The 18,464-nt window shown below is 39.0% G+C and overlaps 1 protein-coding gene across 8 annotated transcripts in view; it reads left to right on the forward strand.

Annotated features, from left to right (window-relative positions):
• Nucleotides 1-18,464, forward strand: part of KATNAL2 (katanin catalytic subunit A1 like 2) — a 30,420-nt gene that overhangs the window by 7,311 nt on the left and 4,645 nt on the right. For 3 of the 8 annotated variants that reach the window (XM_027779028.2, XM_027779030.2, XM_055790464.1), the window contains exons 4-13: nucleotides 2,181-2,220; nucleotides 2,629-2,752; nucleotides 3,809-3,904; nucleotides 4,416-4,514; nucleotides 5,284-5,361; nucleotides 7,924-8,022; nucleotides 8,527-8,590; nucleotides 9,858-9,976; nucleotides 12,050-12,141; nucleotides 14,009-14,119. In XM_027779028.2, coding sequence (XP_027634829.1) covers nucleotides 2,181-2,220; nucleotides 2,629-2,752; nucleotides 3,809-3,904; nucleotides 4,416-4,514; nucleotides 5,284-5,361; nucleotides 7,924-8,022; nucleotides 8,527-8,590; nucleotides 9,858-9,976; nucleotides 12,050-12,141; nucleotides 14,009-14,119 — 922 coding nt within the window. The remainder of the gene's footprint in view (nucleotides 1-2,180; nucleotides 2,221-2,628; nucleotides 2,753-3,808; nucleotides 3,905-4,415; nucleotides 4,515-5,283; nucleotides 5,362-7,923; nucleotides 8,023-8,526; nucleotides 8,591-9,857; nucleotides 9,977-12,049; nucleotides 12,142-14,008; nucleotides 14,120-18,464) is intronic. The other 5 variants (XM_027779034.2, XM_027779032.2, XM_027779033.2 and 2 more) reach the window with 5 other exon arrangements.

The raw sequence follows: 18,464 nt of genomic DNA on the forward strand, positions 1-18,464 counted from the left end.
GCACATAAGAATTGAGAGGTGGTGTTTTGAGCCCTTCTGCTCTTCCCTCTCTTTATGTAGAGGAGCAAGACAGTGATGTTCTGTCTTTTAAAAACTGCTTTGATATTGGAAAATACCATGTAACTAGAAAATATTATGTCATAGATATATCCACTTTCTTCTTTTTGGAAGAGAATAGTAAGTGTTCTATTTTGGATTTAATTTTTAAATTAAAATAAACCACTTATGCAAGATTATAACTTAGGTCATTCAAGCTAGTGCTTAAAAGCTTATCTTAGTCCAAGATTTAAGTCTCATTAACTGTTTATTTTACCCATTTTCGTGTACTAAATGTTATGTGGCAAACAAGTAATAGGTTTAGTTACTCCAAAGGACTTAAAAGTCTGAGGTATAAATGAATGATACAGAATAAGGCGAATCAGAATATGGTCAGTCTGTTATGACCTTAAGAACCTGATCAGTTTTATACTTAAGTACAAAATGTAACTTATAAAAACAGTTAAAACAACTGTACAAGAATCAGTTATGAAGAACTTGAAGGGTACAGAAAACACCAACATCTCTGTTCTTGTAAGAAAAATATAATCATCAGAGAAAGAGGTGATTGGCCAGGGAACATCTCTGAGTAGTTGTCATTGTTTTGTATAGCTGCCAGCAACTTTGAAATCTCAGGTAAATTAAACATTATATAAATATAATAAAAATTACCTGTATAGCTGAAATGATTTTGAAAGCTGTTAGATGTACTAGTCATCATTACATTCACTGTGATGTAGAAGATCAGTACTACCTGGAAGCAAACATTATCTGCCTGAAAAAGAGATTTACCTGTAGAACCTATTGGTTGGTGTTAATACAAAGAGGAACAGCCTTGCAGGATAAAACCAGAGAGATTTATTATGAACCAAGAAGGAAAATGTATCACAAGGCATTTGCCACATCTTACTTAGTCAAACTGAATGGTAGCCAAGGCTCAAACTGTGATTCAAGTGGGAAAAAAAAAAATTCCCAAAAAGCCACTGTCAGACAACGGTGACCAAAAAACTTTGGGGTTTTTTTGTTTCCTGACCAAAAACTGGGTACTGAGAGCTTCTAAAGCTGTTCAGACATGGGGTAGTCTGCCATTACCCAAGCTTAGAATTGTGACCATGCTGGCAGGGATGCATCCTCCTTTCTCCCTGAAGCATGAGCAGCCTCCTTTCCTACATGTAGTTTGCAACCTGCCTTAAATTGTGTCTGTGGTCAGATTGTGGTATATGCAGGCCAAACAAAATGATTAGTGTGGTTCTCCTTCCTATGGAATTCTTTGTGCTATTCTCAGCAAGTCCTACAGAACCAACTGGTTATTTCTGTGGTGAATTGCAGTTTGCAGTGTGGTAGGTGTACCCCCAGGGATTACAGGTATCACTCATGGGCTCTCCTGCCTCTAAGCACACAGTGTTCCCAGGCTCTTTCAGCGAAGTGGCTGTTTGGGAGGGATTATTTTATGTAAGTGTATGAGACTTAGAGTGGAGGAGCATTCTACAGAGAACACTGATAGGAGATGTATTTTGGAACAACTGGGTGCATGCTAGTATGGTACAAAGCCTGAGCTTTATGAGTTCAGAACTAGGCTTTGTGAGTTCGACATTTTGTGAAAAAAGCTTTTCTTTGACGGTAATTGTTCCAAATGACATAACTGCAAAAAATAACATAGTTTGATAACCACCGTTGCAATGTGACATTTGTGCTGTCTTAGTATGTTGAACATGATAAAATTCCTATTAAGAGGAGGAAAGCAAATTCTTATTTCCCAATTCAGCAATGGAGAAATTATTAGTATTAAATAAGCATTTTGTGTGATATATTAAATTAGTTTGTTGTGCTTAATCTAATTTCTGGTAGTGCCCATTTTACTGTGAAAATTATATTGGTTTTAAAATGTAAGCAAAGAAACCAAAGACAGAATGAGCCTAAAATTTAACAAGCCTGAAGCCAAACTGCTCTCTCCAATATCAGTTTGTTTTGAAAACATTTTTGCAAGCTTGCATTGCTTATAATCATGCTGTTCCTGCTTATGCATTGCTTTTCCAAGATTGTTAATGTGTGCTCAAAAATATTTTTCAGGGGAAGGGAGGGAATCAAGTTGCCCTTTTTTATATGCCTTATTATTTTCCATTTTAATATTGATTTTGCCGCAGCAGAAAATAAACAGCTGAAAACTGGCGGAAGACCAAGAAGGTAAGAGAAATGCATGAGGCTTTTTCTGGGCAGAAAATTTTCCTATAAAAGCAATATGCAATGTAGTTAAAATAATGTTGTGATACCATAGGAGTACTAAATTCTAGAGTCATGCTGCTGACTGTGTGGTGCATTTTTCTGTATCTGTTAGAGGAAAATAGAGACTTATTTCCCAAATGGAGATGCAGACGATTTACAAAGTTTCTACAGTGTGGATATGGTAGGGTGGTGTGTTTGAAAGCAGAAAGCATTGAACTTTGCTGTGATTAAAATTGATGCCTTAACTTCAGTGGGAGCAAAGTTAGCCCCAAACTGGTTTATTTGAAAACTCTGCCTTTTAATCTTTTGGTGTTTTAAGGAAAAAAGAAGTTGTGAAAGCCTTCTAAGACATTATTTCTTTAATTCTAGGACAGCAAGCTCTTCTCAGAATCTCCCAAGGCTCAAACTTCAGACAGTGCAACAACCATTGTCAAGAACTGCACATGGGAATAGAACAGAATTTAAATCATCCACCAAGGAGGGCTTCAAACAGGTTTAAATGTGTTTTATCTTGGTGGCATTACAGTTGAAACTAATGTGATTTTGAGAGGCTATAGGCAGCAGGAGGATGTGAGTTTTGGGTTTGTGTTTGAGTAGTTATGTAACTTAAAGATTATAGATATGAGACTTCAGGAGAATAGGCTTTCTGGCTGTGAGCTGGGGAGCAAGTCACAGGCAAAAATTACAGGAAGAGGAGTCATATAATCCAACCTATACTGAAATCAACCAGAGTTTTCCCATTAATACCAGCAGATTCATCCGTTAGTGCCAGAAAGCAAGGCTAACAAACCAAGTAGAAAGTCTGGTGTAATTTGTAGGCTTCTTCACAGTCCATAAGGTGTTTGAGATTGGGGGAGTAATTTGGCTCTGTAATTTTCAGTTTTGTGAGTCTCATTTTGGTAAGATTGCTGTGAAAACTACTTTATTACCATCCCTTACAGAGGACAGAGCAGAAACAGCAGGTTGGTGGGCAAGTACTGTGTGTGTTACAGCTTTTGAGGAACGGAGTGAAGGAGAAGCGCTTTTTTTTTTTAAAAAAAAAAAGTCCTTGTTTTGTTCCTGCATGGGGAGGAACTCATCTCTGACCAGTTCTCACCCTTTAAAAAAACACCATTAGCTTTTGCATGTTACAGCAATAACTGTGGTGAAGTGAATGTCAAAGTAACTTACAATCCTAAAACAGCTCCTCATTTATGAGTTGGCATGCTGTGTTGTATACTTGCCTGTCGTTTCCACTGTTCATAACTGTTCTTCTTATAGCTATGTAAAATGCAGATTTCTGAAACTTAAAATGGAAGCTCTGTGCATGAAATAGCTTGAATGCTGAGCTCTAGAGCCGTAGCTTTCACCACTGCTGTCACCAGTCAGATGAAGTCTAACCAAATGTACAATGGTGTTTGCCTGACAAATACGGGATTACTCTTGTAACTTCCATGGGATGATAAAGTTCATCTGGGCGTGTATGAAGAGGTGGGACAATACCTGTAATGGAATATCTGTGACTCATCTACTTGACAACACATCTGTTTGAAAATTGATTTCTCTTTAGAATAATGGCAGTGCAGTTACTTTGGAGCAATCTGACTTTGGCTTAAGCATCTCAGCAATCAGCAAAACTGGAGGAGACAGCACTCACCCAAGAAGGGTTGGTAGAAACATAGTATGTGATTTATGATAGAAATATGTATGTAGAAAAAACACATTAAAGTTTTTCACAAATATCCAATACAAGCTTTTTGTGTCTATTTTTACCTAAAATGTTTCTGTATAATTAGCTGAAGAGTCAATTTTATTATATGGGCAGTAATTCTTTGCATAGGAGGCCCTGCTTGTATTGAATAGTTTCAAACATTGTCGAGAAGGAAGAATATTTCGGTATTTAAAACCCAGTGGTAAGAGCTAAAATTGAAGCTATGTTTCAGATTCCTGAATGAGATAAGAGGCTCTGTGGTTAAATTGTTGCAATGGCTGAGATGTGTGGGTTTTTTCCCATTGCTGTCACAAGATTCTGTGGACAGGTTTTGCCGTATTTAGGACTTGCATGTGCAGTAAGAAAATTCATTGCTGTAATAGCAAGCAACATTTAGCCAAATGCAGTTCTAACAGTAGTGCTACTATCATGTTAAAGCCTATCACCGCATTATTTTCTCCTTTAGGGCCAAGTAACTGACTTCCATGGGATGATTCAGGATGCTGTCAAAGTATCATCAGATGGAATTGCCTTGAACAGCCTTAATTGTGATCCAGATCCATCAGTAAGGTTTTCTGTTCATATTTCTATCTAATGAATATGAACATCAGTTTTACATAACCAGGAACAAAATAAAATACCACAACGATGTTGTCTTTGTTCCCAAGTGCTAAAAAGTAGGCTTAGATTTCTGAGCGGTGCATTTCCTTGAATGAACAGTCATACTTGATACCGGTCTAATTTATTGACAGTTGTTTACTGTTTGAACATGAAAGTAGGCAACAAATACAAATAATACCTTACAATTCACAAAAAATATTGCAGAAACCTACAGAACATCTGAGAGTGAAATGTAGCTTCCTTTGAATTCAGTATATTGTGTAGCATTTGCCTCTGCTGAGACAAGAACATAGTTTAGCTGGTCAAGAGAAATTTTGAGTAATCACTCCTTGACACAAGCCATAGCTTCTCAGGCAGTGCATCCAGCTTACGTGGTACCAGTCAGCTGCTACGCTTGAGGAGACTTGCCAAACAGAGAACATGACAATGCAGTGACCCATAGCTCCACTTTTCACTCCTTTTAATCTATTCAGGGCTACAAGTGCAATAACAGAGCTGATCATTTTAATGTTAATTAAGGATTAGATTTTGTTAGATGAAAAGACGAGTTACTGCAAATATGGCTTACTTCAAAATCTTTATTATCATCCATGTTTTTACAGCTTTAAAAGTTGATATTATTAGGATATATCAGCTTTTTTTTAAACTGTTTTGTAGTTCCTCTGTTTAAAAATAATTGAAATCTGACAAGGACTTATGTTTGCCTTTTTTAGGAACGATTATTGAAACCCCTTAGTGCTTTTATTGGCATGACTGCTGAGATGAGAGAACTTGCAACAGTTGTAAGCAAAGTAAGATCAGGTCCCCATTTTGATTATACAGGGGTCTTGGTTATCTTTGTCATCTGAGAAAACTGTTTGTTTCTTTTTACTGTCACTGATAGTGCTTATTCTTGAACGTGCAAGCTATTTTTCTTATCATGCGACTCCAAACAAGTAATTTCTTTACATCTAATGATGTTTCTTTCCGATACACAATAGGAGGAAGTAATTAAGACCATTCCTTTCTAATGGGGAACTTGTAATCTAATCATGCTGTACCCATGAGACTGTCGTAGCTTTTCTCTTTATTCTTACTGCTACAGAAAATGTATAATACTTCACCGAAAAGAAAGATTTAAACATATTGGCTAATACCAACTATTACCTAATGTATTACCAAACAATGATCAAATGGTGGGAAAAATCTTGATGCAGCTTTGTGGGTGCAGTTTCCATTCAAAGCATTGGGCTGTATTTAGTGTGGGTGGTGTGCCAGTATCACAGCAATATCCTGATTCTGAGCGTATCCACTAGATACCATGTACCAAAATTATTAAATCCTTATGTTTCCTGCATCGTTTATGATACTGTTCCTGTGCCTGCCTTCGTGCTGCCTTCATAACCTGGACTCCTTGTCTTTTCTCACTTGGTGCAGTTGAGAGATGCTTTTTATAGGCTTTGCAAGCCGCACCCTACCCTCATCCCAGCACAGGAGCTGCATGAGCAACATCAAAAATACACTTTACTCCAGGGCAGGCTGGGGATTCTTCCAGGATGGGCAGTTTGGCACCTGCAGGGAAATCCCAGTGTTGTCAGCACCATTTCATTTCACTCATGGGTCGAGGTGCAGTCTAGCAAATGGGCCCTGGCCTCTGGGGAGCAGTAGCTATGAAGCAGGTAAATGCTTTGCATGCATCACCTCCCAAACACCATGAGCCACTTGGCCAAAAGGCTTCATAGTTATCACAGTATTTTATAGTGTTGTGACTCTTTCTGGATATAAGAATCAGAAATTATATCTGCTGTTGTTCCCCAATACTTAAAATCAGCTGTTTAAAGAGCCTGGAAGACTTTTGCTGACTGATTTTTATAGCTGTGTATGGCCCAAATTCTTGGTCTGTAAGTTTTGCATTTGCAGTTTAGTAGAACTGGGATCTTAAGAAATTTCCAACCTTAAAGTAGGAAAATTTTCATTTGTTTGGATTCTTGTCTGGTTTTTCATTTATGGTAAATGTTAAAAATAGTGTTGTTCTTGCTGCTACTTCAGCAAAAAGCAATAGGGTTGCTTTAACATTCATTATGTTTTTGAAATTGTGCTGGTATGTTCGTAGTTGCTATGGTAATCAACACTGTGGAAATCAATAAAAATAAATAGCATGTGGTATCTATTTCACAACACAATCTAATTTAATTTGGAAACAGTTATGCAAGTCTCTACTTAGTATCAGAAATCTGATTCATCTTAATTTGCTGTTAATAGAAAGGGAAAGTGTAATCTACTCTCTATAAATAATTCTTCTAATCGTATTAAATCAAATTTTCCCCTCGGATATAAGCACATAATTCTTCTTCCGTATCAGGGGGCTGCCTGTTTTTATTGGAGAGCAGAATTTATTCAAGTATTTGTACCAAGGAGATGATATTTTCTGCAGAACAATAAGTCTCTGGAATGCAAAGCCACAAAATATTACTAAGGCAAATGGAAAGATTCATAGAAGATCTGGAAAGTTTGATGAATTAAATGAAATTAATTTAGTGAGTGCTTCAGGGCATAGACTAATTACCGACTATTTTTTGATAGATGCTTAGGGGAAAATTTTCCTCCTGTTACAGAGTTCCTCGCAGCTTTTCTCACAGCATATAAAGTCTTGTATAGTGTGGAGTAAATAGCAATTTTTCACTGTTACTTATAACTTCAGCAATAACATAAGTAATAGGCACAGCCATAATGTTACTGAACATCAAGTTTAAAACAAGTATTTTCACACTGCACATGATTAAACCGTGGAACTCATTACTACAGAATAAGCATGTTCAAAAAAGTGGTAAGAAAAATTAACTGAAGAATGGTTGTCAAAGGGTGTTTGAACTCAAAGACTAAGATGTAATTTTAATTAGCAAAGTCCTTCTGTTGCAGATTTTATTGGTTGTAAATGTGAACCAACACATCATTCCTATTGCTTATATTTTATTTTTTTTAAACATCCAATACTTGCCAGCATCACAGACAAAATACTAGGATTGGTGAATCTTCATATCATGATAGCTCTTCATATGCTAGTTTGTTATTAAAACCAACTAACAGAAAACAGATCTGAGAAACAGACCTGCTGAGCATATACATTTGGCAGTGTATATGCTGTCAGGGAAATGAGGGGCTGGAGGGGAAGCAAAGCACAATGTAGTAGTTCTGTAGAAATGATTGCTGTCTAGGCTTTCCTCTTGGGAGGTCCCTAGTACGTAGGATTAAATAATACAGTTTGTATCGCTTAATAGCACTCTTATTTTATAGCCAAGTCAATTGTTTTACTTTGCCAGAAGTCATTATCCCAGCGCAGAAGTTTTACTAACAGGATGCAATGTATGTTGCAGGACATTTATCTCCATAACCCAAATGTGAAGTGGGATGATATTATTGGATTGGATGCAGCTAAAAGGCTAGTCAAGGAAGCAGTTGTTTATCCCATAAGGGTAAGGCCCTAAGTAGTTTTGAGAAAACCGCTGTTGGGCTTGTTAGCGTTTTCTGTGTAATCACAGACTTCTCACTATTTCTGTGCTTTTGTAGACAGTTCATGTTAGAACTATTCCTGTTCATGTTTCATTTGACAGTGGTATATGCATTGTCCTATAGGAAAATGGCCTTTCAATATTAACATTGTAAGTGTTGGGCCCTATTCTTTGGCACATTTGGAAATGTAAGAGGTGCTGGATTTGGCTATATTAATTCAATGGAAAATAACTTACAGAAGACATTTGAAGAATTCACTTAAAACCGATTTCAAATGGCAAATACAGTATTTTTTTCAGTACTCAGATCATATATGTTATATTGTTTTGGAAGGGGTTTATCCCCCTCTCCAAATTTTGTAGGTTTCCTGAATGTGTTATAAGCAGTGCAGGTATGGGTTAGAATCCCTTGCATTTTGTTACAGACAATACATTTTTAGTCCCTGAATTACTTTTCTCTTCCCACAGTACCCACAGCTATTTACTGGCATTCTGTCTCCTTGGAAAGGTTTATTGCTATATGGACCACCAGGTATGGAAAGCTTTATACCATATCCGTTTGTTTCACACTGCTTCTGGTTTTGTCCCATGGATAAATAATTTTCACTAATTAGATCAAATGTGTTAATAAAGAACATGTTTTGTAAGTTGAAATAAAAGGGCACAACACTGTATGATTGTCTGACACTCAGACCTGTCCATTTGCCTTGCTCACAACCCTTGACTATTTCTACACCTGAATTTTCCAAAAACAGTACTTATACTAACCATATAGAGGCATGAGAACTCATATGTCTGTTTTTACTCAATTTGGACCGTATTAATCAAGTTTGATTTGACTTGATCTCATGAAATGTGAATAAATCTGGCCTGGACTCATCATCTTAAGGAAAAGGTCCCGTTCTTCTGTATTTGGGGGTTGTTTTGGAAATGGGGTGGAATCTTTGCCCTTTTCTGGGCTAGCTGAGTATTTTCCCTGTCAGCATGGCTTCAGTGCTCCCTCTGCTCCACTTTGACATGAGCACTGCCACCATGAGTGTCGCTGGAAGGGGACAGAGGGCACGAGTACTGCCTGAGTCAGGTTGCAAAGGCTGCTGCTACAGTAAGCTCCATTTGTTCCTGTGAGTGTTCAGATGTACTTGGCAAAGAAGACATCTGACCATTTCAGCATGTAGTACTTCAGAATTTGGGGAATGCATTTGCAGTGCTGTATTACCTGAGTTTCTCCAGACAGCCCTGGAAAAGCCACAAAATGATCAGAGGCTGGTGCCCCTCTCCAGTGAGGACAGGCAGAGAGGGTTGGAGTTGTTCAGCCCGGAGAAGGCTCCACGGAGACCTTATTGTGGCCTTTCAGTAATTAAAAGAGGCTTATAGGAAAGATGGGGATACATTTTTTTAGCAGGGCACGTAGTGATAGGACAAGGGGAAATGGCTTTAAACTAAAAGAGGGGAGATTTATACTAGATATCTAGATATAAGGAAGAAATGTTTTACGCTGAGGGTGGTGAGGCACTGGCACAGGCGGCCCAGAGAGGTGCCCGATGCCCCATCCCTGGGAACATCCAGGGCCAGGCTGGACGGGCTCTGAGCAACCTGATCCAGCTGAAGGTGTCCCTGCCCATGGCAGGGGGCTGGACTGGAGGGACTTTGAAGGTCCCTTCCAACCCAAACCATTCAACAATTCTGCGACTTTTTCTGTTTCACTGGTTTTATCTGCCTCATAGTAGGATGAAGGGAATTATTCAGTCATTTGCATTATATTTCTTTAGAGTTAATTTCTTCAACACTGTTGTTCATAGGTACTGGAAAAACTTTGCTGGCTAAGGCTGTTGCCACAGAATGCAATACAACCTTTTTCAACATATCAGCGTCAACCATTGTCAGCAAATGGAGGGGTGATTCAGAAAAACTTGTCCGGGTAAGAATTATTATCTCATTCATTATGCTTCAACAAACATCAGGTTCCTACTTAAAGAACTGGAGTTTAACACAGAATTGTAAAGTGAATATTCCTCTGATACTCGTGATCTTCACAGATGTGACTTTGTTCATATTTAGCTTTTAAAATGGGAATAATACCACTTCTGCAGGAGTCTCACAATGGATTCTAGCTGTGGAATTTTAGTTCTGTAATGTAAGATGAAGCAAAGATTCTGAAGGCAGCAAAGATTTTTGACTCACTGAATGAGACAGAGCTCCTAACTAAAGCAGCATTTGCTTAGAGACCCCTTCAGAGCGCTTCGCATCATTTCTGCAAGGGTTGGCTCCTAGGCTCCCTACAAAATGTGATTTAGATACCCAGATTCCCAACTCTTCCTAGTCTTCAGGGCACAGAATTGGCAAAGAATTCCTTTGTGACAAAGATCTTGCAGTCAAACGCAAATGTAACGTTGTTTTAAGGAAGGTAGCTTGTTGGTAAATGAGTACATGTATTTTCGCATATAGAATAGCAAGTAGCGTGCACAGCTCAGCTGTGGTACAAATAAATGCAGGGATTCAGGTGTAGCATCCCTGCCGTAAGATGCCCATCCTAATTCTCTGTAATGACCACCATTTCAGTGTAAGAAATGCACAAGCTCTTAGCCTTCCTCAAAGCTCATCTCTTAGACTACACTTCAGATAGATACAGAGCTCTTGAAAATGAATAATAACAGACTGCACTTATTGTTAATCTGTCTTGAAATGTAGGCAATGTTTGCAACATAGTTATTCTTCATGTACCCTTTGTTCTTTAGATGCTTTTTCCTTCTGACATTCACCTCCTGTGTTATTGAGCCTCTTGACATCTGTCTCAGTAGCTTCCTAAAAGTTTCGCTGCTGGCAGGAGTAGGGATGAGACAGTCTGTTTTCTGACACCATCATCCAAAAAGTTTTCCTGAACATGCTGCAGCATTTGCAAAGATACTGAGTGTGTGGCATTTTACCCTTAGTTGAGTTTTTGGCAGAATCCAAAAACAAAATGAGATTGTGGATTAGGACAGCTCTGAGAAAAATACTGTGTGAATTTATACCCTAAAATCCCATGGCTGGTGCAGGAGGTTTCTGAAGTTGTGTGAAGTGTATGTGGGTTTTGTGGTCATTTGGAGGCCTGTCTACTCACCTGGTTTTCCTTGGTTCTGAGCTGTATTGGGTGTGATTTTATATTTTAGATTTGTAGTAAAATTGTAGACTGGTCGTGGACTACCTGGGACTCTGGGCAAATATTATAAACCCTGTGTTTTATATCCAAAGTTCAGAAAATAGGATATATATTTAAATTTGGGGTTTTAGGTGTTCTGATTAAAAAATGTTGAATTAGTATATATTGTTAGTGATATTTATTTTAAAAACTCGAAGAACACTTCACTGAAGAAGAACCGACAATATGTTCTTACTGCAAATATAAGCCTCTCTGTGTTTACAGAAAAACAGAACTTCTTTCTTCAAAGGGCAGGCCCAGATCTTTCATGTCAGCTTAATAGTCCATTTTTTAATCTTGATTGTTCAAGCAGTTTATGTTTGTTTTCACCAGGAAAAACAAAAGCACTGCTTGATTCTTACCAAGAGAATCAGTCCATTTTCTTTCATTATGGTTCAGCTGACTTGTAATTTCTTTTTTCTCAAATCCTTATTTAAAAAAACTACAAATGGAGCAACAATAAAAGAAGGATGTTTAATCTCTGATAACAATTTAAGAGTTCCCAGAATCCTGTGATGGATCATTTTCTTCTATCCCATTATTCACAGGGTACTCTGATAGGATTTAGCCAGAAAGATTTACATATAAAGGCAGGATTACAAGCCTGTTCTTTATATCTCCTTTACAAACCTTTCAGAATTTGAGAGGATTCAGGAACCCCCAGCCTACCCAGAGCTTTTTCCCAGCAGATACTCCTTTTTGTCCTAGAAGTTTGGAATGTGGGTGCTGTTATTTAACTTCTGTGCCATTTGGCCCTTAATGCCTTTTTGTGTTAGTTTATCTTTTCTTTCACATTTACTTCTCTCTAAACAGGTGTTATTTGAGCTTGCCCGGTACCATGCTCCTTCCACAATTTTCTTGGATGAGCTGGAGTCAGTTATGAGTCAAAGAGGCACTGCTTCTGGGTAACCGATGAGACCACTTCCTATGGCTTTAGGAGAATATTTGTCCCCCTTTTACTGCATTTTTTTTAAGTGTGTGTGTGTTCAGGTGCTGACCAACGTTTATTCATAGAGTGTGCCTGTTAGAAACAAATCTTAGCTGAGCTAAAGCCTGGGGCTACTCTAACAGGGTCATGATTGGGCCCCTGAAATACTTGTCTTTTAGATTTTTGTAGACATTATAAGTACTTTGACATTTCTTGACATTTTGTTAAGCAATTCTTTTGCTCTGTTGTAAACTTTAGGAGCCTCACAGTGTGTTATTGCCAGAGTGCCTATCACCTCTGAAAGTACTGCTTCGTGGAAGCATTGCATGCGCTGTGGGGATTTAAAAAGTGAGACATAGCGGTGGTTTCACTCACAGTAGATGAGATCAGTAGAGAAGCAAGCATGAAAGACAGGCTGTGTGAAGGTTAGCAAGGGACTATGGGTCCAGCGAAATTGTGAGAAGGAGGGAGGTGCAAGAGTGTATAACCAGTGGTGCTGCACTTCAAAATAAGGAATTTGAAATGGAAATCATGGTAGCGTGGGGGAACAACAGATGACTTGTTAGAGGTGATTAAGAAGCAGCTGATTTTGTGACAGGCTTAGGCGCAGCAGGGTAAGGTGGAGTGTGCAGTGTGGAATGGCATTTTCATCAATGGACAGATTTTGGTGGCATTGTCAGGACTCCCAGATACAGGAATGGGAGGATGTTATTATTGTCTTCCATGGTGTTGACAGATCATAATTTAAAACAGATTGAAAAGGTTAGGGAAGGGAAAGAAGCAGGAGAAATACAAAAACATTGTTATAACCATTAGAAGCCCATTACAGTGGATTTTATGTACTGTAAATTATATGCTCACAAAGATTTATAAATAGAATATGTCATATCATAAAGATACGACTTGTAGTAATTGTCAGTTAATAGTTATAAATTATGGGCCAAATTTTGTCTTCACATTTACTTCTACATGCTCTCATTACCGTCACTGGGTTATATATTTTAATAAGGATTTTTATCTACGGTTTTGTAGTTATTTTTACTTATCTTTATTAAATAATGACTTGGCACTTATTTATTAAATATTAAATAAAGACTGTGGATGTCTTTACAGAAATAAGTCATTAAATTAAACCTGAATTGTAGCTCTTACCATCTAAGGCTCTGAGTTTGATCCAGGAGTTTCTAAGAACTCCATATCTGGGACCAAGAGTTTAAACTGGTTTCCTGCAAGATTGGTTACCTGGATCAGGGCCAGAATTCTTAGCACTTTGCTTACGTTCCTCTTCTCTTTTTGAGGAAGGATCCTGTCTGTATGGTCTCTGCCCCATTTTTAAATTCATTTCAATATGGCATATTTTTCTGTTTGCTTTTTATAGAATGTGTTGCAAAATACCGAATTCAGTAGTAGGTGTGTCTTCTAGTGCCCACTTAACATTCACTCACAGAAAAATGCCAGTAGTTGCACTGAATAGGTAGGTGTGTTAGTTATTTAATGGCAACTATCACATTATAAAAATTCTCTTATATAGTTCAATCAATCAAAGCCTTATCTGTTTTCCAGTAAACGTCAACATTGTGTGGAGATTAATATGAAGAAGAAATAAAAATAAGCATTTTCTTTGGATTCAGTAAATTCTCTTCACTTTAATGCACTGAAAAGGGTCCATTTAAGTAATCATTAGAAAGCTTGATTTTAATGCTTAGATATTAGCTAATGGAGCTTAATCATGCTTTGAATTGGGGCAAAACTGACAAGGGCTCAATTGCTGTGAATGACACTGTATAAATAAAGATGATTACTTTAATGCACTGAGCAAATACTATTTCTCTGAATCTTGGTAGTGGTGAACATGAAGGAAGTCGGCGGATGAAAACAGAATTACTGGTGCAGATGGATGGCTTGGCCCGATCTGATGATCTTGTGTTTGTTTTAGCAGCTTCCAATCTGCCATGGTAAGAGATCCAGAGAGTACATTTTGAATACATTTGCATGAGCTTCTAAGCACAGATAAAGATTTTATTTAGACTTTTGCAGAAAAAGCCTTGATATTTGGTTAAAGCATTTAAAGATTAATTTGGAGCTTTTACTTTTAAACTCTACAATTCTTGCTATTTGTGTCACATGAGAATAATCCATAATAAAGTCAACATATGCTGGTCTTACAGCTGCTAATATTTAAAATGGAGTATTTGACTTTCTAGGTAAGTTATTTATGTTTAAGCTAAGAAGGGTTTCAGCCTGGAACTGTAAGGTGCTTAAAACATCTAGTGCTTAGAAGGATACTCCATAAATAGGAATGCTGGATTATATTGGTGTCAAATGTGACTTTGAAAAGTTGAGGGGCAAGGTTCTTCAGTTTCTTTAACACAATTTAGAATAGGAGAATAAGCGGTTTAAGATTGGAACTAGGGCAGTTCATCATTGTTGTTCTCAAAATGGGCAGGACATGTACTGAGGACAAGACGGACAGGAGATGATGAGGGAGGGAGGTGCCATTTGTAGTGTAACAACTGTGGATGCTTGGGGGAGTCCAGCGACAGCAGAAAAAGGCCAGCTCACGTGCTGTCCTTGAATAGCTTCTCCTATGGCTGCTGTCAGAGCCAGCCTGTTGATCTGGCTTGATCATTCATTTGAACTAGCATCATATATCTTTTTCTTTTGTACAAAACATTATCAAATGATTGCAAGCACCACATGGGGAAAACGATGGCTGTTGATTAAGCACAGCAATTTTTAACACTCTGATTTGTAGCTCACTAATCGTTTTCCAGGGTAGAAGCCAACACCTGTACAGAGAATTGAAGCATATTGGTGACAGGTTTGTTTAAAGTTAGTTTTCACAGGTCTGGAACTAGTCTGTGGATTTCTGCCTGCCCTGAGATTCCCCCTGTCCCTGGGCTACCAATCCGTGAAATCTTCTGTGGAAAATCGTATTTTCCTACAGAGAAATATGTGTGTTGAAGGCAGAGAGGGGAACAAAGTAAACTGTGGAAACTGTTTGGTGAGGGACAGTCTTGGATGCAGATGTCTGCAAAAAAGATGAGTTAGGCATAAGAAGGGTTGGGTTTTTTTCTTCCTTTTCCTGAAGTGTACGTGAAGCAGAGAAATACAAGGTGTCTGCTGGGCAGACAGTCTGAATGTCTAATGTGTTTGCAGCCTGCTGATCATCGTAGCGCTGAGGTCGGTCTTGACATCCATGCCCCTAAAAGCAGGCAGACCCAAGTGGGCTTGCTGCCTTCTCATATGTAGGGATGGTGAAGCTAGGAGTCTGTAAAAGACTATGGTTTTTTTTCCTAATTCAGAACCTTGTGTTTCCCATACAGTCAAGGAATGATGCCTCTGAGAGCCACCAGGCAGACCTCTTTACCTGCTGAAATTCAGGTGCCAAAGTGGCAACGGGGATGCAGAGGCTTTCATCTGCCTCCCTCTAGGGCCTGCCCAGAGCTTCCAGGCTCTTCAACTAGAAGAATGGCAGTGTGGGCACCTAAAAATTATGTAGAAATTAGATGTACAAGTGAGGCTAGTTCCTGCCCTGGCCCAACAGCATGAACACAAAGCCATCACTGGCTTTTATAGCCATAGTAGCAGTCTGTGTGTTCATTTGGGGGATTTGTGTCTTGGACAAACTCATGAATTTAAATCAGTACAAAATCCTCCATATTTTGTGTTGCAGTATCTACGTGAAAGGAACTCAGCAGAATTTGATTTAATTATGTTCCAGTTGTGTAAGAAAATACTGAAAAATAAATAGCTGTGGGTGAACAGTTAAGTTTGAAAGAGAAGTAGTACATTAATAATCCATTTGTCTCTTTAGGGTTTGTTAGTAATACACTATAAATGTTTGTTATTGTAGCGTCATCACCCTTTTAGAAACTCTGAGCAGTGCATTGCAGCTTTCCGTGGTCTCTTACGTTATCCTGTGAGTAGCTAAGCTTCACATACAATGCTGCAGCATGGCACTATTGAAAAAGGTCACGTGTCTTTAGAGTATCCATGTCTTTCTACTCTCACACTACTGGTTTGAAAGGAAAAATTGGGTATTTGAAACTCACTGAGGAAGAGTTCAGAGGTGGCAACTGACCTGAAGGTCAGAGTGTAGCTGGGGCTGGATCTGGGAGATGTGTTAATGTAAGCATGAGGCTGACCTCTCTCCGCTTCTGCAGAAAGAGGTTCCTGCATGTGTCTGCCTTTTGCAGTTGATAAACTCTTTCTGGAAAGTCATGAAAAAATTACAGAACACAGTTTTAAGTGTTTTACGTGTTTGATTTTGGATCATTTTGCAATTCTGAAGTGCTAATTTCTGCAAAACTGCTTCTTTGAAACATCAGAAATGACACAGCTTTTTTTGAGATAGATCCAAAATCACAAGATTTCTATTCTGGTGGAACTGCTCCCACAAAAAGCTGGCAATCTGTGTTGGTATGAGGGTGGCAGCTGAGATGCTGTGAGGAGCCAGCTCTGACTTTTGAAAGTTTTATACCTGAGAGCTTAGAAATTTCCCTTTGGATTTTGTGAACGTTGCTTGTGGTCAGGTTGGATTTTTCTCTCTCTTAAGCAAATCCAACCTATGAGTGTAATGACTGGGTTGTCTGGCAGAGCTGTGACTACCACAGAGAATCTGCTTTAAGATGTGGCTGAGTGTATGCTTAGAAAGGTGTTTTAAGGGGATGGAGAGCTAGCGAAAGCCAGGGGCATCTTACATCATCATTGAAGCTTACAGCCTCAAGGGATGTGGGAGTATCTGCTTCCAGAGAGGTCGGTGGAGTTTGTGGCTCCGAGGTCTGTTCCGAGGTTGTGGCTTCACAGCACAGCCCTGTGTTCTTGCAAACATTTGATCTTAAGCTGGATTTCAAGAGATTTGTTTAACTTGGGTATTTTTCGATCATGGAAAAAATTAGTACCAATCTGCTTTTAGATGAATGAAAAGAAGCCTAAACAAAGCTCTTTACGCTGTTCTAAGCTGCACTGCAGCTATTGATCTTCCTCTTCAGCCAGTGCTTGCTGCCCAGCCCCGCTTCCTGCTACTCATCAGCAAGGTGCTTTCTATTGACAAATTCCTTGTTGAAATGATTCAATGTAATTAAATAAAATGAAGGCCTCATTAGTGAAGAAATAAAGTGGTCCGTAATCACGTAGTGAATATTTCCTAATGTATTAGTGCATTTAATTCAACTTCCATTGCAGTGCTTCTTTCTTCTCCCTCCCCACCCTCAGGGTGAGTGAAGCTTTGGTGCAGGCTGATAGTTGAGCTGAGTCCTGGTGGAGCTGTGAGCACATGGCCAAGATGGATTCAAGCAGAGGTGGGCTGTGAAACCCAAATCAGATCTGGGGCTACCCCACAGTGAGCCCTTTCCTTCACCCTCAGCAGTGCACCTGTGTATGGTGGAGTGCGGGGGATGGTGTGGGGAATCCTTAAGAGGAGCAGGAGGAAAAGTGGAGTGAGAACAAGCCCTCAGTTTGTGGGGGCTCTGCCCAGGCCACCTGCACAGGAGGACGGGAGGTAGGAAGGACGAACAGCTCACTCGTTTTTAGTGCCTTTTTTAGTGCCTTTCCCTCTAGAGCGCTGTGGTGATGATTGCACTAGGCAGGGATTAATTACAGACCACTCAGTCCTTGTTGCTGTTTCTGCGTTCACCTCTGGAGTTGTTGAGGTCTCTTAATTTCCACCTAAAATGTGTTTGTTACCCTTCTCCCTTCTGGAAATGAAAATAGGTGTTTGTCTTGTTTAGCTTCATGAAATTGGAGAGTGATAACATGGCGTGATGCCTCCTGATGTCAGCCTGGGGGAGGTCTGAAAAGTCACCGGCTTTTATAGGTCCTGTACAGCTTTGTGTATCTTTTCATGAGCATTTTAATACTTTTATCGGCTATTGTTTCTGAGAATATTTTAGTTGGCTCAGTGCTTATTATTCTGTTCTGGTTAATGTCACTTAACCTTGCATTTGATCACTAACAAAATAATTTAGCAAACAACCTAAACACTTAAGATAACAAAAATATTATGTCTTTATCTTCCTGTTCAGCCAACAGGCAGGGTCACTGTAGCCTTTCTGGATAAATAGAGCAACTTCTCTGTATCAGTGGGCTTAATTTACAGGGCATGGCTAGGGAGCTCATGGAACTGTGGTCTTGGGGGACACCCCAGACGTGCTCTGAAGCAGGAGTGATGAAAGATGCCATCATTTAGAGGATTTTTAGGGTATTTGCAGAGACTCTGGCTGTGGTTGTCCTTTGCCTGCAATCATGGTTTAGAGTAGCTGCACCAGCACCTCTAAGCCTTGAGAACTTTTGCCCTGT

Source organism: Falco peregrinus, chromosome Z (assembly GCF_023634155.1).
Source record: "Falco peregrinus isolate bFalPer1 chromosome Z, bFalPer1.pri, whole genome shotgun sequence".
NCBI lineage: Eukaryota > Metazoa > Chordata > Aves > Falconiformes > Falconidae > Falco > Falco peregrinus.